Source organism: Nycticebus coucang, chromosome 21, assembly GCF_027406575.1.
Source record: "Nycticebus coucang isolate mNycCou1 chromosome 21, mNycCou1.pri, whole genome shotgun sequence".
NCBI classification, from domain to species: Eukaryota; Metazoa; Chordata; class Mammalia; order Primates; family Lorisidae; genus Nycticebus; species Nycticebus coucang.
In genome coordinates, this window is record NC_069800.1 from 51,837,417 (window position 1) to 51,855,275 (window position 17,859).

Consider the following 17,859-nt stretch of genomic DNA (forward strand, 5'->3'; position numbering starts at 1 on the left):
TTTTTTGGTTGCAGCCGTCATTGTTGTTTGGCGGCCCGGGCTGGATTTGAACCCGCCAGGCGCAGGCGCCAAGCCTGACAAAAATATGTTTTAAATGGGAAAATAATTAATGGAGGTAAATGTTGGAAAACGTTAATCCTGTTCAACTGCTCATTTCATGAAGAGGGGAAGTGGCTTGCTGTCACACAGCTGGGAAACCGCAAAGCTAGCTCTGAAACTCAGATTCTTTTCCTGGAACACGCTAACTTCCTTTCTTTCCAATGCAGACGGGGGAACATACCATCAATGAAGTTGAGGGTTTGAGGTCTACTGGAGAAGGAATAAAGTGAGTCATCAATTTGCTGTTACTCTTTCTCTGTTCTTGACTCATTCAACAAAAGTTACTGACTGGCCACTATTGGAACTCCAAGGAGAAGACAGAGAAAAAACAGTCATGGCGGCAGGAGTGGGTCCGGATTTGGTCTAATGGTATGACGTCTGAACCTGTGCTTTTCCCCATTAGATGGCTGCGTTTTAGAACAACCACTACTCTGCCTTCTAATATAATTAGGCTGTGTCTGAGGGAAAGGGCTGTCTCAATCATGTTTCCTAATCGGGCTGACACCCAGCAGGTGCGAAATCAATGTAGTGTTGTAAACACCATAATTCTAATCCTTACTTTGCCACTAACTCTCGCGTCTTTCAGACGTTATGTTGATTTCCTTCTCTGGCCCATAGTTTAGCAGTCTCTATAATGGAACAGCGGCAAAATCATATACGGGAGAGCTTGCAGGTTCATGTTAAGGAATCACAGATTTTAACCATAAGAAAAAAAGTTGGAATATAGGCTGAAAATAGAGTCAACGTTTAGCACCCGGTTAATTTCCAAGCATTTGTTTCCTCGGCTAAGCTGCTCCTTCCCCCACCCCAAATTCCCCTCTAGAGGGCGCGCAAACCATTGAGGAGTTTGTGCCTCACTTCCGTTCTCCTTCACTCTTCATTCTGCGCATGTGCATGGTTTCCTTCCTGGCTGCCCATATCCCGTGTATGTGGTTGTACCTATTACGCCTGCGCAACGCCAGCCACGCCTCTCGGCCACCGTCCCCGGAAATCCTTCCTCCGCGGCCTGTGCCCACTGCTGAGGTCGTTGGCGCTTTACCTCTCTAGGCCAGCAGGGCCTCTCCTCCATGGTCCTGTCAGCACTGTTTCGGGAACCAGGAGGTGAGGCCGGGCCACGCTCGGACTCTTCGAGCCTCTAGTCTGTCACTGGTGAGTGGACCTCAGAGGAACTTGTCTACGGGTGGGGGCCGGGGAGCGGTACTGGGCAGGATTTCCCCTCACTCCGGGAATGGGTCTGTCCGCCCCTCCCACTCCCCCAGGTCCTGGAATGGGCTCGCCTCCTTGGTTCCGGTCCCTCCTCTGGGGCGGGGCGGCGTTGTCATGGCGACGGACTGCTGGCTGAGGCCCGGCGTGTATCCCTGCAGGGGATGGCGGGCCAATTCCGCAGCTACGTGTGGGATCCGTTGCTGATCCTGTCGCAGATCGTCCTCATGCAAGCCGTCTATTACGGCTCGCTAGGCCTGTGGCTGGCGCTAGTGGACGGGCTAGTGCGAAGCAGCCCCTCGCTGGACCAGATGTTCGATGCGGAGGTAGGTTCTCCCTGCTGGCGCAAGTGGGGTCTTGGCGCCGAATAGGCATTGTGGTTTTACGTTACTGAACTCTAGATCCGGTAGGGCCACCTTCTTGCTTTGTGGCCGTCACCTTTCTGAGCTCCAGCTGTCCCATCCATAAAATGGGGTGACTGATAACAGAGGAGCAGGTTAGTATGAAGGAAACCACGTGGATGTTACAATAAACATGTCTGTGTTTGCGGCAACTCTGATACATCTCCTTTTCTGAAACTCTGAGAAAGTGACTTCATTTGTCTGAATCCAGATTTTCAGGTGCAACAATGGGGAGAGAGATGGATAAAGAGCTTTCATGCGGTACATGCTTTGGAAACTGCCTGGACTTTGGGATCAGACAGTCATCCCTTTAGTTGTTCCACATACGAGCTGTGTGACTTGGGGAATATGTTGTCACCCCTCTGAACTTATTTTCCTGTCTGCAAAATCATGTGATTGGTAGCAGAGAGGGCATGGACTGCAGTACAAAGAACCTGTGCTTTGGAGTCAAAAAGGCTTAAGGTCTAATCTAGTCCCAAACATACAAGCTGTGGGACCTTGGACAAGTAGCTTTACCTTTCTGAGCCTTGTCTCTTCTGTAAAGTTGACAGACTGCTCCTGCCATGTCACTGTCAACAAAATGTTATGAGGGCCAGATGGGCCTAGGAATAAGAAAGTGCTTTATAAAGTGTAATGGAAGCTTGTAAGTTGTTGCAGCTGAGAGGCCGCTGTGGTGTATGATAATGAGCCAGTAGACTCAGGGTAGAGTACTTGCTCCTGCTGCTTATTCTCTGAGTAGCGCTTCAGCAAATTATTATCCCCAAAGAGGAAAGAACACAAATAATAATAATAATGGCTTTGAGAGGTGGCGTAAGGGTAATGTGAGATTATAGATATCACCGGGCACCAGGTTCACGTTTGTAATCCCAGCAACTCAAGAGGCTGAGGTGGGAGGATCTCTGGAGGTGGGAGGATGTCTCTAGAGCCCAGGAGTTTGAGACCAGCATTAATTAAAAAAAAAAAAGCAAGAAAGAGAAAAATTATAGATGTTAAAGGCCTTTCTTTGTAAGCTGGAAGTGTTGTAGTAGACATATCTGGCATACAGTAGTATTGTGCTGGATAGTAGAGGTTGCACACTCACCAGGTGCCCAGTAGTAGCCTCTTAGGAGCCTCTGTCCTCCTGGGAAAGGCATGTGGGAATCCTGGGCCTTGTGCTATCTGATGCACACTACCTGAGTTCTAGACCAAGAGTCAGCAAATCTTAAAGGGTGAAGTAGTAAAGATTTTAGGCCACAACTACTCAGCTCTACCATTATAGCACAGAAGTAACCATAGACAAATATGTGAATGGATGTAGTTTTGTTTCAATAAAACTTTATTTACAAAAGCAGATGCTTGGCCCACAGAGCTATAGTTTGCATAACTATGCTCTAGACCTTACTCTTGCCATTTATTTACTGTATCACTTAGGGCAACTTAACTTTTTGGAGCTTTTATGTCTTCCTTTGTAAAATTAGAATAATAATCCCTTTTTCCCTACTGTGAGGATCAAATGAAATACCATAATGGATGTCTGTGAAAACATCTTGTTGGGAATAGGCTGCCATACAGATGAAGGGAAGTATTATGTTTTGTGCTGTAGGAAGAATGCTTGTTCCTTAGGAAGGCTGCTAGGTTCCTGGAGCCCAATGGGGCTCTGTGTTAGGTCCCTTCTCCAGCATATCTCTATTTGTGATTCCCCTTCAGATTCTGGGCTTTTCCACCCCTCCAGGCCGGCTCTCCATGATGTCCTTCGTCCTCAATGCCCTTACCTGGTGAGTATCATCAGTTTTGCTGTCCACCTTTTGGGGACTTTGCACTGGGGCTAACTTCCTAAATTTGGACATGAGACAGGCTGGTAATTGTTCCCAGGGAGTGGTAGACTAACGTAAGTGGCGGAGGATAATACTGGAATTAGCTCTATCATGGGGCTCTTGCCATTGCTATTTTAACTTATCTAAAAAACTCGTATGTTGTTATGGATGTGCTGCTGCAAGACAGCTTCCATCTCAGATCATTTCCCTGATGTGGAGTGAGGTGAGGAAAGGATCAGACTGAGAGTCAAAGGAACTGGGTATTATTCTTGGTTCGTGTACCAAGTCACTTCTGTCTTCTCCAGGCCTCCGGTTCCCTCAGCTGTCCACAAGGGGTTGGATTGGCTAATGTCTAAGATCACTCATGACTGTTGCCTGTCTCTTAAGGGGCAAGTTAGCATAATGATGATGGTCTCAGGCTCTGGAGGCAGACTTACTTGGCTTTGAATTTCAGCTTTACCACTAGTCTAGTGACTTTGAACAAGTTAATGTATCCTAAGCCCCAATTTTCTCATCAGTAAAATGAGGCTTGTAATACCTACCTCATAGTTATAAGAATTAAGTTAATTTACAAGAAGTACTTAGGACAATGCCTTGTACATTATTATTGTCCTTTCACTGGAGGTTAAAAACTGGCAGGCTAACTTTGACCTAAATTTTTCTCCCAGATAGGATTTCTTTGGCTTACACAGATCTCAGCCCACACATGGTGTTTTGAAACATTTTTTTTCATTTAGTTAAAAATCAGGACATTTTGGGCGGCACCTGTGGCTCAGCGGAGTAGGGCGCCAGTCCCATATGCTGGAGGTGGTGGGTTCAAACCCAGCCCTGGCCAAAAACTGCAAAAAATATATATATGTATATATATATTAGGACATTTTATGTAAAAATCCAGATTTCTGATTTCTCTTGAATAATAGGATAACTAAAATTGATTTCAGGCCAACTTTGTAGCATGGCAAGATCTGCCTAGATGCAAGTAGCTACTGCCCCTTCTTTAGCTAGAACATGTATGCTTCAGGATTTCACAATGCCCACCAATCTCTAGGCTCCCCTAGTGACAATTGCCATTTACCAAGTTTGCACTTTTATTTTCTTCTATTTAGTCTGATTCACTCTTGATATAACCTGTTCCTCTAGGCATCTGATTCTGTAACCCTTGCTTACTTGTCTTACTTCTGACTACCAGGTTGTCATCTTAATTGTACCCCAAAATAATCTAAAGCCAGGACAATACAGTGACAACTCACTGCTGTCCTCTCCCCACAGTGCCCTGGGCTTGCTGTACTTCGTCCGGCGAGGGAAGCAGTGTCTGGATTTCACTGTCACTGTCCATTTCTTTCACCTCCTGGGCTGCTGGTTCTACAGCTCCCGTTTCCCCTCAGCGCTGACCTGGTGGCTGGTCCAAGCTGTGTGCATTGCACTCATGGCTGTCATCGGGGAGTACCTGTGCATGCGGACGGAGCTCAAGGAGATCCCCCTCAACTCAGCCCCTAAATCCAATGTCTAGAATTGGGCCCTTTGGATACTCTGCTGGCACTTGGGCCCTTGGGTTGCTCAGACTCTTCAGATGAGGTCCAGCCCATGTCTGAGAGGAACCCTGGAAATGTGAAGTTCTCTGTTGGTGTGGGAGAGACAGTGAGACCCTGTCAAGAAGGCAGGTAGCAGTCAGGATGACAGCTCTAAGAATGGCCTCTGTTTTCTGAAGCCTTGATATCTGGGAGGTCAGGAAAATGACCTCTTTAAGGGTAATAACAGAATTGGAACCATGCCACTCTTGAGCCACCATAACTGTCACCAGCCTCTTATTTTTAAAAAGAAAAAAATCAAGGATATCTGATTGGAGCAAACCACTCTTCTGATCATCTGTCTTACCTCCTTGGGACAGCTGTTACCTTTGCCATATTCCCGAACCACAGCAGTTCAGTTTGAAGAAACACTTGGTTTCTGGATCCATAGCCACGGAAAGAAATGTAGGTGTAATGTATTAGGCTGCTGTCAGGGAGACAATGGAGGCATCAAGCACAAGGAAAACGCACAACCTGTGTCCTGTTACATGGATGTGAGTGTGCATCCAAGAACCATGACTTTCTTCCAGATTGCTCTACTGAGTCCCCGCCCTGCTGCCAGTTCTCAACACAGCAAGCCATAGAACCCAAAGAAGAATCCCAGCATCACTCTTGTTCTAACCCTCATCAGAGAGACAATGCCTGTTCTCTATTGACCAGGCAACCCAGCTCCCCTTGGACCCCATTGTTTTTCCTGCCTTATTTGAAATTCTGTAGTGGGAAGGCAGGGATGGGTACCCAGAGACAAGAAGCCCAAACTTCCAACCTGGGCTGGACTGATAATGGACTGAGGGAGATAGGAATTTGCTGCTAAGATTTTTCTTTAGGGTAGAGTTTCCTCCTATGAGGGGCTTGCAGTTGTCTTTCCTATGTACCTAAATACAGTATTTTCCATGGTTCTGCCTATACTTACTTTGTAATGCTATGGTTGAGGCTGAGAGAGATCACAGCCAGACAAAGGACCTGTAAATAATCGTCAGGCCACCTTTTCCTTTCCTGGACCCCAGAGTCCTTCCTCCATTTGGCAAAATACTAACAGTAGGAAATACTTAGGTCCCTCCCCCGCCATTTGCAGCCTCCTTAACTATATCTCCAGTGAACATCCTTGACTCTTGAAATTCCTTTCTCACCTGCTCATGGTTCCTGAATATGGGCAATGGAGTGCACTGGTCTAGACTCGCTCCTGCATTGCAACCATCACTGTTCCTCTTTGACTTCTCTGGAGGTTGCCTAAGAGAGCCATTAGTTTTTAGCTTTCAGTGTTAAGGCTACACAGATGAGGTTTTATGTTTGTTTTTGCTTTTTAATTGAGACAAAGTCTCACTTGGTCATGCAGGCTAGAGTGAGGTAACATCATCTAGCTCACTGCAACCTCAAACTCTTGAGCTCATACGATCTTCCTGCCTCAGCCTCCCAAGTAGCCAGAACTACAGGCACATGCCAGAATACCAGGCCAATTTTTTCTATTTTTTGTAAAGACCGAGTCTCACTCTTGTTCAGGCTGGTCTCAAACTCTTGACTTCAAATGATTCTCCCACCCGGGCCTCTAAGAGTGCTAGGATTACAAGTGTGAGCTGCCGCACCCGGCCAACACAGATGACTTTAGCTGTCACTCTAGGAAGCATTTTTTTTTTTTTTGAGACAGAATCTCAACTTTGTTGCCCTCAGTAGAGTGCGTGGCATCGTAGCTCACAGCAACCTCAAACTCCTGGGCTCAAGAGATTCTCTTTCCTGAGCCTCTGGAGTAGCTGGGACTACAGGCACCCACTACAACGCCCGGGTATTTTTTAGAGAATGGGTCTCGTTTTGGCTCAGGCTGATCAGAACCTGTGAGCTTGAACTGGGGGCTCAGGCAATCCACCCACCTCTGCCGCCCAGAGTGCTAGGATTATAGGTGTGAGCCATCTTGCCCAGCCTTAGAAGCCTTTCTAACCTAGCTCTCAGCCCTGCAGAGTAGAGTAGTGAGTTGAAGCTGACAGGATGAGGGTTTAGGAGTGTATGACTGGGCAGAGGGACTGGGAAAGTGCTGGGGTGAGGCACCTCAGTAACTCAAGGGGCTCTGGCCAGGCTGGAAAGCAGAAGCTTGTTAATGGGACACTGTAGTCTTGGCTGCAAGGTCTGGGAGGTAAGGCCAGCTGGGATGACTTTCCCTGGGTAGGTGGATTTCCCCCTGGACAATACAAAGTCTACAGACATATACCTTTGTTTTGAAAGGCATCAGAATACACATCATGTGGCTTCTGTCTCCCTTGGTCAGCTGTGGTTGGAATACCTCTGAGATTTCCTTCAAGGGCTTGTGCTTGTTTTTCTGCATACTGTTTATGATCATAACAGATCTCTTTTTTTTTTCTTAGAGACAGAGTCTCACTTTATGGCCCTAGGTAGAGTGCCGTGCCCTCACACAGCTCACAGCAACCTCCAACTCCTGGGCTTAAGCAATTCTCTTGCCTCAGCCTCCCGAGTAGCTGGGACTACAGGCGCTCGCCACAACGCCCGGCTATTTTTTGGTTGCAGTTTGGCCGGGGCCGGCTTTGAACCCGCCACACTTGGTATATGGGGCCGGCGCCTTACCAACTGAGCCACAGGCGCCGCCCCGCATAACAGATCTCTTTACTGTGAGTGTTAACTTAATTTTTGGAAACTTCCAAACGTTAGGGAGCCAAATTTTTTCCCAATACTATAGCAGCTGAGCTGAGTGACATCTGGAGATCAGAAATGTGACCGTAATGAGATTTTTATGATTTCTGAAGTAACAGAGCAGTTTTTAGAGGTGACTTACAGCCAGGACTGGGCAATAGCAGTGTGACATGTTGCCATTTATTACATCTGTTGGGTGCTTAATAGGTATCCAGCAGTGGGCTAATGGCTTTATGTTTTCTCTGTCAGTCTTCACAACAACACTTTGAAGTATGAAATGACATCATCCCTGTCTTACAGATGAGGAAACTCTAAGGCACTTACCCAAGGTTACTTGTCGGAGCTCACAGAGGATTTAGGAGCCCAAGATTTGGGCCCTGGTAGTGACATTAATAAGCTTATTCTGAGCTGGGCATGGTGGCTCACACCTGCACTTGGGAGGCCAAGGCAGGTGGAGTGCCTGAGCTCACAGGTTCAAGACCAGCCTGAGCCAGAGTGAGACCTCGTCTCCAAAAATAGCCAGGTGTTGTGGTGGGCGCCTGTAGTCCCATCAACTTGGGAGGCTGAGGCAAGAGAATTGCTTGAGCCCAATAGTTTGAGATTGCTGTGAGCTATGATGCCATGGCACTCAACTGAGGTGGGCAAAGTGAGACTGTGTCTCAAAAAAAAAGTCACTCTGAAGAGGTCAGTAGTTAAGGATGTTTGGTTAGACTATCACCTTATAATCATAACTTCTCATCCTGTTTTAAATATGAAGGATGAAAAGCACTTTATTAGCATTACTAGTTTTCTAAGAAAAGCTGATATTTAGTACATTAAATATGGCCAGGGATTTTTCAAGTGATTGAAGGAACATAGAAAACATTTTTCCAAAGGATGGTCCAAAGCTACGATCAGAAACTAGCTTTAACCCCTAGCTCTAGGCAGCCCTGTCCAAATCAGGGCCAAATGGGAGCCAGGATGGTTACCGCACACAGGGTGGAGTGGGAAGCTCCAGGTGCCCTTAGACAGGAGTTCCCTTGGGTTCCTTTCTTTATGCCTTCCTGATGAGTTTAACTTCCTTCTGCCAGTCCCAGAGAGCAGTCAGTATACAGATGTGGAACATGCCCCTGTACCTACAGCCCAGGGACCACAGAGCCTCATGGGCAGGGCTTCTGGGGAAGTAGGAAAGGGTGAGAAAGGATGAATTCAGGGCACAGGAGAACTCTGTGGAGAGGAGATTAAAAGCCACTGTCTTGCTTGAGGTTTTCTTTAGGAAAATAGTAAAGGATAGTAAAAACAGCACTGAGGCAGGAGAGATTAGAGGGAGCTGAGAGGTGTTTTTTTTTGTAGAGACAGAGTCTCACTTTACTGCCCTCGGTAGAGTGCCGTGGCATCAAACGGCTCACAGCAACCTCCAGCTCTTGGGCTTATGTGATTCTCTTGCCTCAGCCTCCCGAGCAGCTGGGACTACAGGCGCCCGCCACAACGCCCGGCTATTTTTTTGTTGTTGCAGTTTGGCCAGGGCTGGGTTTGAACCCACCACTCTCGGCTTATGGGGCCGGCGCCCTACTCACTGACCCACAGGCGCTGCCCTGTTTTTTGTTTTTTTTTTTTTGAGACAGAGCCTCAAGCTATCGCCCTGGGTAGAGTGCTATGACATCACAGCTCACAGCAACCTCCAACTCCTGGGCTCAAGCGATTCTCCTGCCTCTGCCTCCCAAGTAGCTGGGACTACAGGGGCCTGCCATGACGCCTGGTTATTTTTTGGTTGCAGCCGGCATTTTGGGGGCCTGGGCTGGATTCGAACCCGCCAACTCAGGTGTATGTGGCTGGCACCTTAGCTGCTTGAGCCACAGGTGCCAAGATGGAAGCTGGGAGTTTTAATCCTTTCACTACCTGGGAAGGTCCTCTTAGATTCCTCATGTGTAAAATGAGGGTAATATCACATAGTGTTCTATACTTATTTCCCTGGGTTACTGTAAGGATTCAGTGAGATGTCATATGTAAAGCACTTTGCAGTGTCTGGCACTTTGAAAGTGACCCATAATTCTAGGCAGTTATAGTTATCAGACTACTGTGCCCATCCCCCCAACCCCCAATCTTCATTTTACAGAAGAGACACCTTTCTTCTACATCTCATTGTTTTCAAATGTGAGATGGGGAGTAAGCTTGCCTATGATCTAGGTACCACTACCAGTTATTGAGCTCCTATCTGCCATCCACTGCAGAGCAATTTATATGTATTCTCTCTTAATCCAACGAGATAGGCACCCTTATTATCCACATTTTGCAGACAGACTGAAGATTGGGGACTAAACAACTTCCAACATTACACAGCTGATGAAAAGCTAAGCCTGTCTGCCTCAAAAGCCTTGTCCTCTTTTCATGTTCTAATTGTTTGAAAATTATGTGGTCCAGACAATTGGGAGAAGGACAGTCTTGGGAATTCAGATGCCGTTTTAGCAAAAGCTTGTGACTGTGAACATTTGCTTGGCTTGTTAACAAGCAGCGAGTTCCCTAGTGGACAGGTAGGCAGCTGCTCATTTAGTGAGAAACAGGGCCAGTACTGGCCACAGGGCTTTCTTATATCTAGCAAAGAGCCAGGGAGGAGATGTGGGGAAAAACCCAACACTTTTTCAACAGCCCACAGACTGGCCTCAAGCCTATTTGGTTAAAACCCTCTGAAAGGGGGAATCAGTATCCCTATTTCATAAACAGATGAAATAGGCTAAGAGGGGTCATGTGACTTGGTAAAAGTGACTCAATATACACTGAAACACTTCAATTTTTTTTCCCCAATTAATTGTTAGGGAGCCACTTCTGGGTAACTTTCTCTCCAAATCAGAGTCTTACAGAGCCCAGAAGAGGAGCCTCATATTGAAGTGGTTAAACAAATGGAGGGTGGTAATGGGGAGACCCCATTTGTGTGACTATGGGAGGCAGCTCTCCAGAGGCATAAATGCCAGGGTGGGTGGGAATAAAAGGCTGTAAGTAGTGTACTGCTGGGAGTCATTCACCTTCAGACCTGCAATCTTAGCTCCCCTGGCTATGCTGGGTCCCAGCCTCATCTCACAACCCCCCGCCCCATACTTGGTGGCATTCCCCATGGGCAGCTGGCCCCCAACTCTAGTTCTCTGTGGGGCAAGGCAGAAGCTGCCAGTCTCGCCCAGGCCCACTCCATTCATGCCTGGGGCTCCCAGGAAGACTAGAGCAGCAGACTCCCTAGAGAGGGTTTGATTTTTTGGTTGGGAGCGTGCTGCCCTGACTGCCCCCTAAAGTGCCCTGAAGACAAGTTCATGCAAAGGTTAATGGAATGAAAGTATTTTCAAAGGTTGATGAGATTGATGAGTCCTGCGAGGGAACTGAAATGGCCACTACTTAGGAAATGGCCTGGAGTGCAAGCTGAGCGGAAAGACTGCTGGGAGGTTGCTGGGGGGGAGGTTGCGCGGGCAGTGGCGAGAATGGCAGGGTGGCAGCGTGGGGGTTCGCACTGTAGTGGGGTTCCGCGTGAAGATCGCGCGGGGCTGGGAGCTCCGCCAACGGTGGAGAGCGCTCAGCAGGAGCTCGAGGCCGCCTGGCCTTGCCGGGGCTGAGCCGCAGCTGCGCGGGGCGGAGAATCCCCGGGCCCTGGCTCCGTCTAGTCATCCAGCCGAGCACCAGTGTGGAGGAGCGATGCGAGCCGGTGGGATAAGAGGGAGCCTGCCGATTGTCCTCCCACTCTCCCTAACTGGAGATCTCATCCCTGTCCTGAAGGCCTCCGGGAGGGCTCTGCCACCCCTCGGTGGCGCAGCTGCTCTCCCGAGGGCGCCCGCTCCCTGCAGCCTGGAGCCTCCGGGAATATGGAGGTCTTCATCCGAAGAAAACTCAGGCCCACTTGACTTTTCTCTCTCCCATTGAGCGTTCAGGGCCCTGTGACTACTACTGACAGAGGTGACCCCAACCACGTGGGGTCGCCAAGGCTTGGAGTTGAGGGTGGGCATGCCAAGTCACTCTGGAGCCTTACTACCTCTGACCTGAAGCTTTCTGTGACCTGTGACCCAGGAAAGGGGCACATTGGAGGCCCAACTTACATCCATTTAATGGCATCAGAAGCATCAATAATAAGGTCGCAATGCGTGTGCCCGACTCACCGGATGCTGGGGCTACTCCACCCGCCCCATGACTACTTGGCAGGCTTTCATTTTGCCTTTATTTTTCTTGGGGAAACGGGATGGGGAACAGCCAGGAAACAGGTTACTGAGTCCTTGTTCCTGCTATTTTCCTAGCTGAGTGAACCGGGCAAGTTACTTTTGGTTTCGGCGCTGCCGTTTACTCATCTCTTTGGGTGGCAGGGCCATTGTGAGGCGCCTTGCACCCAGGAAGCACACGGCAAACGCTCCCCCTCTCTGACTTCATAGAGAGGAATGCACCAGTCAGGGGACCCGCTCGCGGAGGTGGGGGAGGGGTACAGCTCGCTGGCTTCTTTGTTGGGTTCTAAACTGACCTTAGGGACCTGGAGATGGGAGTCGGGAAAGCCTGAAGTCGTGACAGCCTCCCTCCCCACCTCTGCACAAGGCCTCTTTCCTCTATCCTCCCCAGCCCTAGACAAACAGGCAGAGTCAGCAGTAGTATTCTTCGGTGGCATATGGGAGATTTTATCTGTAGACTCGTGAATTTCCCTATCCATCCCTCCCATTCATCTCATTCAGTGATCATCCATCCGCTCTGCTCACACTTCCGGCTCCCGCGGTGGGTCACAGCACCTGCGAGAACAGAGACCTTCGTGTTAGGTGCTAAGACCGCCCCCAGAGGGCGCTGTCGTTTGGGGAGCGGGCGCAAGGACAAGGGTGCTGCGGAGTCTGGCAGGTTCGAGATGCTGCTTTTGCTAAAGGCAAAGAGCCTCCCTTTAAGCTGGAAGCGGGGAATAGTCACTCCCTTCCTTTTATGGGACTTCAGTTCTCTCATTGAGGGTCTGGAGTATTTTCTTTTTTTCCCCCTAAATAACTGTTCATTCCAAGCCGAAATAAATCAAACCTGTTCTAAGAGGGGATGGGATGGAGCAAAGCCCTACTTAACCACTTTCTCCTCCCACTTTTGGAAATCCTTAAACTACTTACTCAGACCTCTGACTGTGAAATTCACAGCCCTACCAATTTCCTCCTTTCCTAAGGCCTTCAGACAATGAGATGAGCCACCCCGGAAACCATACTTTAAATGTCCCTCCTTCCCCAGAGCCTCTAGTTGCATCCTGAGGGGCCTCAGCTTAGCCATTACCCTGCTGTGTGAGCTTGGTCAATGGTTCTCCCTCTCTGGGCATAAAGACAGAGCCTTCCGGCACCACCTCCAGACTCCAGAATCTGAGCCATGTAACTCTAGGGCCCAGCTCTGGGCCTGGCTCGGGCCTGCATCTCACTCTGGCCTTGTAGTGGTGGTGTTGCACCCACCTTGTATGAACGGAACATAGGCAGCTCAAGAGATGCAGAGCAGAAGCGGGTGCAGCAGCGCTTAGCCCAGCGCAAAGTGGAAGATCTGCACATCACCCGGGGAGCTGGAAGGTGCACTCGTGTGGGCAGCCCCTCAAACCAGACCCGCTGCTTCATGTCTCCCATGGGAGTTCTGTGATGGTTGGTATTCAGGATGACTATTGGAGGGCCCTCAGTGAGTAGTTGCCTCCTCTGGGTTCCAGTGTTCTGGCCATGACTCATCGATGTCCTTGGGGCCTCAGGCTCCACCTGTTCTTGCCACGGGACTACTTTAGGGGACCCCTTTGCCTTGTTCCTCATCCTTGACCTCTCCTTGGGCTTTGTCTCCTTAGATTCCCCTGCAGACTCTAATCTCTCGGACTTTGCTTCTGTCTTGGGGCACCTAGTCTCCTGGAACTCTTCATGATTTTGCTTCACTTTATTGCAGACGTCGTCTTCCCTGGCAGGGAGAGGGAAAGCAGTCAGGAGAGCAGGACTAAGGCCTTGGGACTCTAGCCTAGCCCTGAGATGGTTGCTGTGCAGCCAGCTCAGGGGGAGCCTGTTAGGAAAGACAGAGAGGGACTGAAAAGAAACTTCTCTACTGCCTAGAGGCCTTAGGCTTGGGGTAGGGGATGTAGTAAGTTTTGGCAGAAGAGATATGAGAGGTTGGGAAGGTAAAAGGTATGACTAGTAGTTAGGAACATCTAGGAATGTGTATTGTCTGCATCTGCCACTAGATTAGGGCTCGGTCTCCCTGGACTTCAGTTAAGATAAGAGGGTGAACATTTTTTTGTTGTTGTTGTTTGTTTGTTTGTTTTTTATGTTCTAAGAAACCTTAGGGTTCTGAGGAAGTGTCTCAATGCCCTCTCTCTCCTCTTCTACCCAGGCCCAAGGGCAGGATAGGGTAGAACACCTCCCCTCAAACCCCCGACAACACAATTGGGGCTTAGGATAGAGGTTCCAATGCTTTGAGAAGTTGAGAAACTGGGATTAGATGATCCTGATCCCTTTTTTTGGCTCCACATTTCCTGGTGGCCCGATCTGGAGGCCAAATCAGAGAGAGGAGCCCAGAGAGGTAGAGTTAACAGAGGTGCTACAAGGAGTAGAGCACCAAAGGGCACAGCAGATTGGACCCCCTGCACAGGCACCCCCAGTGGCAGGACCATCCTAGCTGAGTGTGTGTGGAGAGAGGTAAGGCCTTGGGCTCAAGATAGTGGCAGTACTGATGAGAACAGTGGCCACCACTGATGGAGTGCCCACTCCATGTCAGGCTCCCTCCTGCAAAGTAGGAGGTAGGGAAGCAGCATAGTGGGTTCTAGAGCACAGGCTTTACTTCTCTGCCTCTTAGCATCTGTGTGATTTAGGCAAGAAATTTCACCTCTCAGAACCTTAGTTTCCTTATCTATAAAACTGGGATAATTCTACCTACCTAATAGGACTGCTGTAAAGAATAAACTGGGAAAATCCCCATAAAGTGCTCAGCACAGTAGCTGGCTCTTTTTTTTTTTTTTTTTTTGTAGAGACAGAGTTTCACTTTCTCTCCCTCGGTAGAGTGCCGTGGCGTCACACAGCTCACAGCAACCTCCAAGTCCTGGGCCTAGGTGATTCTCCTGCCTCAGCCTCCCGAGTAGCTGGGACTACAGGCGCCCGCCACAACGCCCAGCTATTTTTTTGTTGCAGTTTGGCCGGGGCCGGGTTTGAACCCGCCACCCTCGGTATATGGGGCCAGCACCCTGCTCACTGAGCCATAGGCGCCGCCCACAGTAGCTGGCTCTTAGCAGGCACTTGATAAATGTTAGCTTTCTTAATATTCTGATGTGACAGATGAGGAAATTGACCCTCAGCAAGATTAACTAGTCCTTGGACTTTAGGGGCCAGTCTGCAGGTGAATCTCTGGGGGTATGTGGACTTCGAGGTGGGAAGGAGGAGTGACCCCTTGCACTTGGTGCCCAGGTGGAGGTTAGGCCTATAGTTAAATGATAACCATTGTTATGACCACACCTCTGATATCAGCCAGGAATGGCTTCAAATCCTAGCTCTGCAACTTACCAGTTCGGTTAACTGAATGTGAGCACTTGAGCCTCAGCTCTCCATCAGTAAAAGAGCTAAGAAATACCTTTCTCAAGAGTCTTTGTGAAAATTAAGACTTATCCTCTAAAATAAGTGAGCACAATGCCTGTTCCCAGTAATGACAGCTATTGGGTCCATCCTGGGGGCCATGTGTGGGTCGAGCTCACCCAGAGGTAATGTGGAGAATCTTTGGAACTCTAAGCAGTGAATTCCAACACCTTTTGGCCAGGTTATGCAGGTCTTGGATCCGAGGATTTGAGCTCTTGAGTATCTTCAAAAGTGACAAGTTTCTTAACACCTGCCAGGGTTGAGAAACCAGAAAAATAGAAGCTTCAGCTCTCCTGGGAAAGCCCTCCCACTCTGCTGCCTGCCTCAGTTTAGCTCGGGCTCAGCTCAGCTCAGAGTTAGGCCTGCTGGCTCCTCCTACGTCACTGGCCTGACAACCAAGAGCAGCACAGCGTGGGTACTTAGGCTCCCCCAAGCTTGGGCCAAAATGGGGTATCTCACCATTTTAAGTCTGTTCAGCTCAATTCCTTTGCAGAGAGGCTGCTTTATCTTCTTGTCCCTCGGCTTCTCATATTGCGGCTGGGCAACAGAGAGAGAAAGAAAACACCGGAGAAATCTCCCTGAATGCCTCCATTCTGCCTTTCCATTTGGCTGAGCATGGTTTGGCCAAGCCTAGACTTGTCACCTTAGTTTGGGGACAGACTGAGGAGACTATTTTAACTCTACTGACCACCCTTCACCCTTCACCATTCCCTTTCCTCCCAAGCTGGAAGGCCTCTGTCCTTGGTAAGTCTGGACTCTTTGCTGAGGTCCCTCCCAGGGTTCACTCCCAAGGTTTAATTCAAAGTCTGACCTTGGAAACCATGCTATTCTTGGGCCTCTTCTTTGCTGATGGACTCATGCTGGGGCTGGGAGACCTCAAAATCAGATAAAATAAGGCTTATATCAGGCACCACTTGCGCCTTGCCCCTCTCAGTTCAGCCAGCATTCAGGCTGGGCATCAGATGGTGGTGATGTGGTGATGGCTTTTGCAGTGTAGGCAGCTGTGACATCACTGAAATGTGACAGCAGCAGGGCTGGATCTCCAAGGAGTGTGTGTGGCAGGTGTGGAGGGTAAAAAGGAAACTCCCCTCTGTAGAGAAACATAGATAGTAGGTGACAGACAGCAGTGTACATTGTCACATTGTACATTATCCTATGAGGTAAGAGGATTATCCCCTCTTTTTAAATGACGAAGCCAAGGTTCGAAGAGGTTAAATAATTTACACAGTTGGGTAATGGTGAACTTGAAACCTAACCAAGGTCTGATGGTCAACCCATGAAGCCCAGGGTTCCCTAAACCATGCTCATCTATCCATTCTTGTCGCATGTTTGGGCACTTGCTACATGCTAGGTGCTTTTCAAAGCACTAGAGTAACATAAAATTCTTACTCTCAAGGAGCTCACATTACTCTCACTAATGGAGGGGAAACAAAACAATATGTGTTTGTACATGTTTAAACATTGGCTCTCTGAGACAAAATAAAAGTGCACGTATTATAAATTTTACCAATAGAAATCTAGAAATAATACAAAAATTTTATAAGATTCTCTAGTATAAATTCCATTAGCCAATTGATTTTCTTTTTTTATTGTTGGGGATTCATTGAGGGTACAATAAGCCAGGTTACACTGATTGCGTTTGTTAGGTAAAGTCCCTCTTGCAAGCATATCTTGCCCCAAGAAGCCAATTGCTTTTTACAGTATGCTTTTCTTGAATTTTTCCTAATTCTTCTATTCATCGCCACCTGTGGTGGTAACTGATAAATGAACATAGGACCATTTTCTTTTACACTAAACAGTAAGAAGAAAGTGAAAAAGCAAAACAAAGACATCAGAATTTCACTCACTACTCAGTGACCTGATTGACTCATTTGCTGAATTGTATCAGAGGTTTTGAACACTGGAAGTATATTTTCTTAGATTTTGATGCTATTTACAATGTAACAGCTTTAGATATGACATTTGTTTAATATGCATTATTAGTATTTTCTCCATTATTTTCTTTTTTTCTTTTTGAGACAGAGTCTCACTCTGTTGCCCTGGATAGAATGCTGTGACATCATCATAGCTCACAGAACCTCAAACTCTGGGGCTCAAGTGATCCTCTTGTCTCCTTGGTAGCTAGGACTACAGGTGCCTGCCACAGCAACCTCAAACTCTTGGGCTCAAGTGATCCTCTTGTCTCAGCCTCCCAAGTAGCTGGGACTACATATGCTCACCACAATGCCCAGCTTAGTTTTTCTATTTTTAGTAGAGTTGGGGGTCTCACTCTTGTTCAGGCTGTTCTTGAACTCCTGACCTCAGGCTATCCACCTGCCTCGGCTTCCCAGAGTGCTAGGATTACAGGTGTGAGCCACCATGCCCATCCTCTCCATTACTTTCTTTTTATTTATTTATTTATTTATTTTTGTTGTTGCAGTTTGGCTGGGGCCAGGTTTGAACCCGCCACCCTCCGTATATGGGGCTGGCACTCTACTCACAGAGCCATAGGTGCCGCCCCCCCCCCTTTTTTTTAATTTCAGCTTGCTTGTTCATTCTTCTTCGTTTGAAGTTCTTTTTTATTTTTTTTCTGTTCCTTTGGCGATTCTCTTTCCCTTTGCCTCTCCAGTAGCTGGGA

At 48.2% G+C, this 17,859-nt stretch overlaps 2 protein-coding genes across 3 annotated transcripts; one reads left to right on the plus strand and one right to left on the minus strand.

The window, feature by feature from the left end:
• The first annotated feature begins 1,057 nt into the window (after positions 1-1,057).
• SYS1 (SYS1 golgi trafficking protein) lies at positions 1,058-5,960 on the plus strand. 2 transcript variants are annotated; one of them, XM_053574064.1, is made up of 4 exons: positions 1,058-1,248; positions 1,359-1,628; positions 3,390-3,457; positions 4,766-5,960. In XM_053574064.1, exons 2-4 carry the CDS (start codon positions 1,467-1,469, stop codon positions 5,004-5,006), a joined length of 471 nt encoding a protein of 156 aa, XP_053430039.1. In that variant the 5' UTR covers positions 1,058-1,248; positions 1,359-1,466; the 3' UTR covers positions 5,007-5,960. The 2 variants fall into 2 exon arrangements, with proteins under 2 accessions (XP_053430039.1, XP_053430038.1); XM_053574063.1 differs by having other exon boundaries at positions 1,062-1,248; positions 1,464-1,628.
• A 6,426-nt stretch (positions 5,961-12,386) lies between these two features.
• TP53TG5 (TP53 target 5) lies at positions 12,387-16,101 on the minus strand. Its single transcript, XM_053574055.1, has 5 exons — positions 16,054-16,101; positions 15,702-15,779; positions 15,362-15,492; positions 13,107-13,584; positions 12,387-12,425 (listed from the first exon to the last, which is right to left on the minus strand). Exons 1-5 carry the CDS (start codon positions 16,099-16,101, stop codon positions 12,417-12,419), a joined length of 744 nt encoding a protein of 247 aa, XP_053430030.1. The 3' UTR covers positions 12,387-12,416.
• Between the last annotated feature and the right edge of the window lie 1,758 nt (positions 16,102-17,859).

Excerpts from the sequence above, each read along its gene's own strand:
- TP53TG5 (XM_053574055.1), bottom strand. The coding sequence starts at position 16,101 with ATGAGTCCATCAGCAAAGAAGAGGCCCAAGAATAGCATGGTTTCCAAG. Across the intron at positions 15,493-15,701 it reads AGCTGAACAGACTTAAAATG|GTGTTAAGAAACTTGTCACT; the intron begins GTGAGATACCCC and ends CAACCCTGGCAG. Across the intron at positions 13,585-15,361 it reads ATTCTCCACATTACCTCTGG|GGAAGACGACGTCTGCAATA; the intron begins GTGAGCTCGACC and ends TCTCCCTGCCAG.
- SYS1 (XM_053574064.1), top strand. The coding sequence starts at position 1,467 with ATGGCGGGCCAATTCCGCAGCTACGTGTGGGATCCGTTGCTGATCCTG. Across the intron at positions 1,629-3,389 it reads ACCAGATGTTCGATGCGGAG|ATTCTGGGCTTTTCCACCCC; the intron begins GTAGGTTCTCCC and ends ATTCCCCTTCAG. Across the intron at positions 3,458-4,765 it reads GTCCTCAATGCCCTTACCTG|TGCCCTGGGCTTGCTGTACT; the intron begins GTGAGTATCATC and ends CTCTCCCCACAG.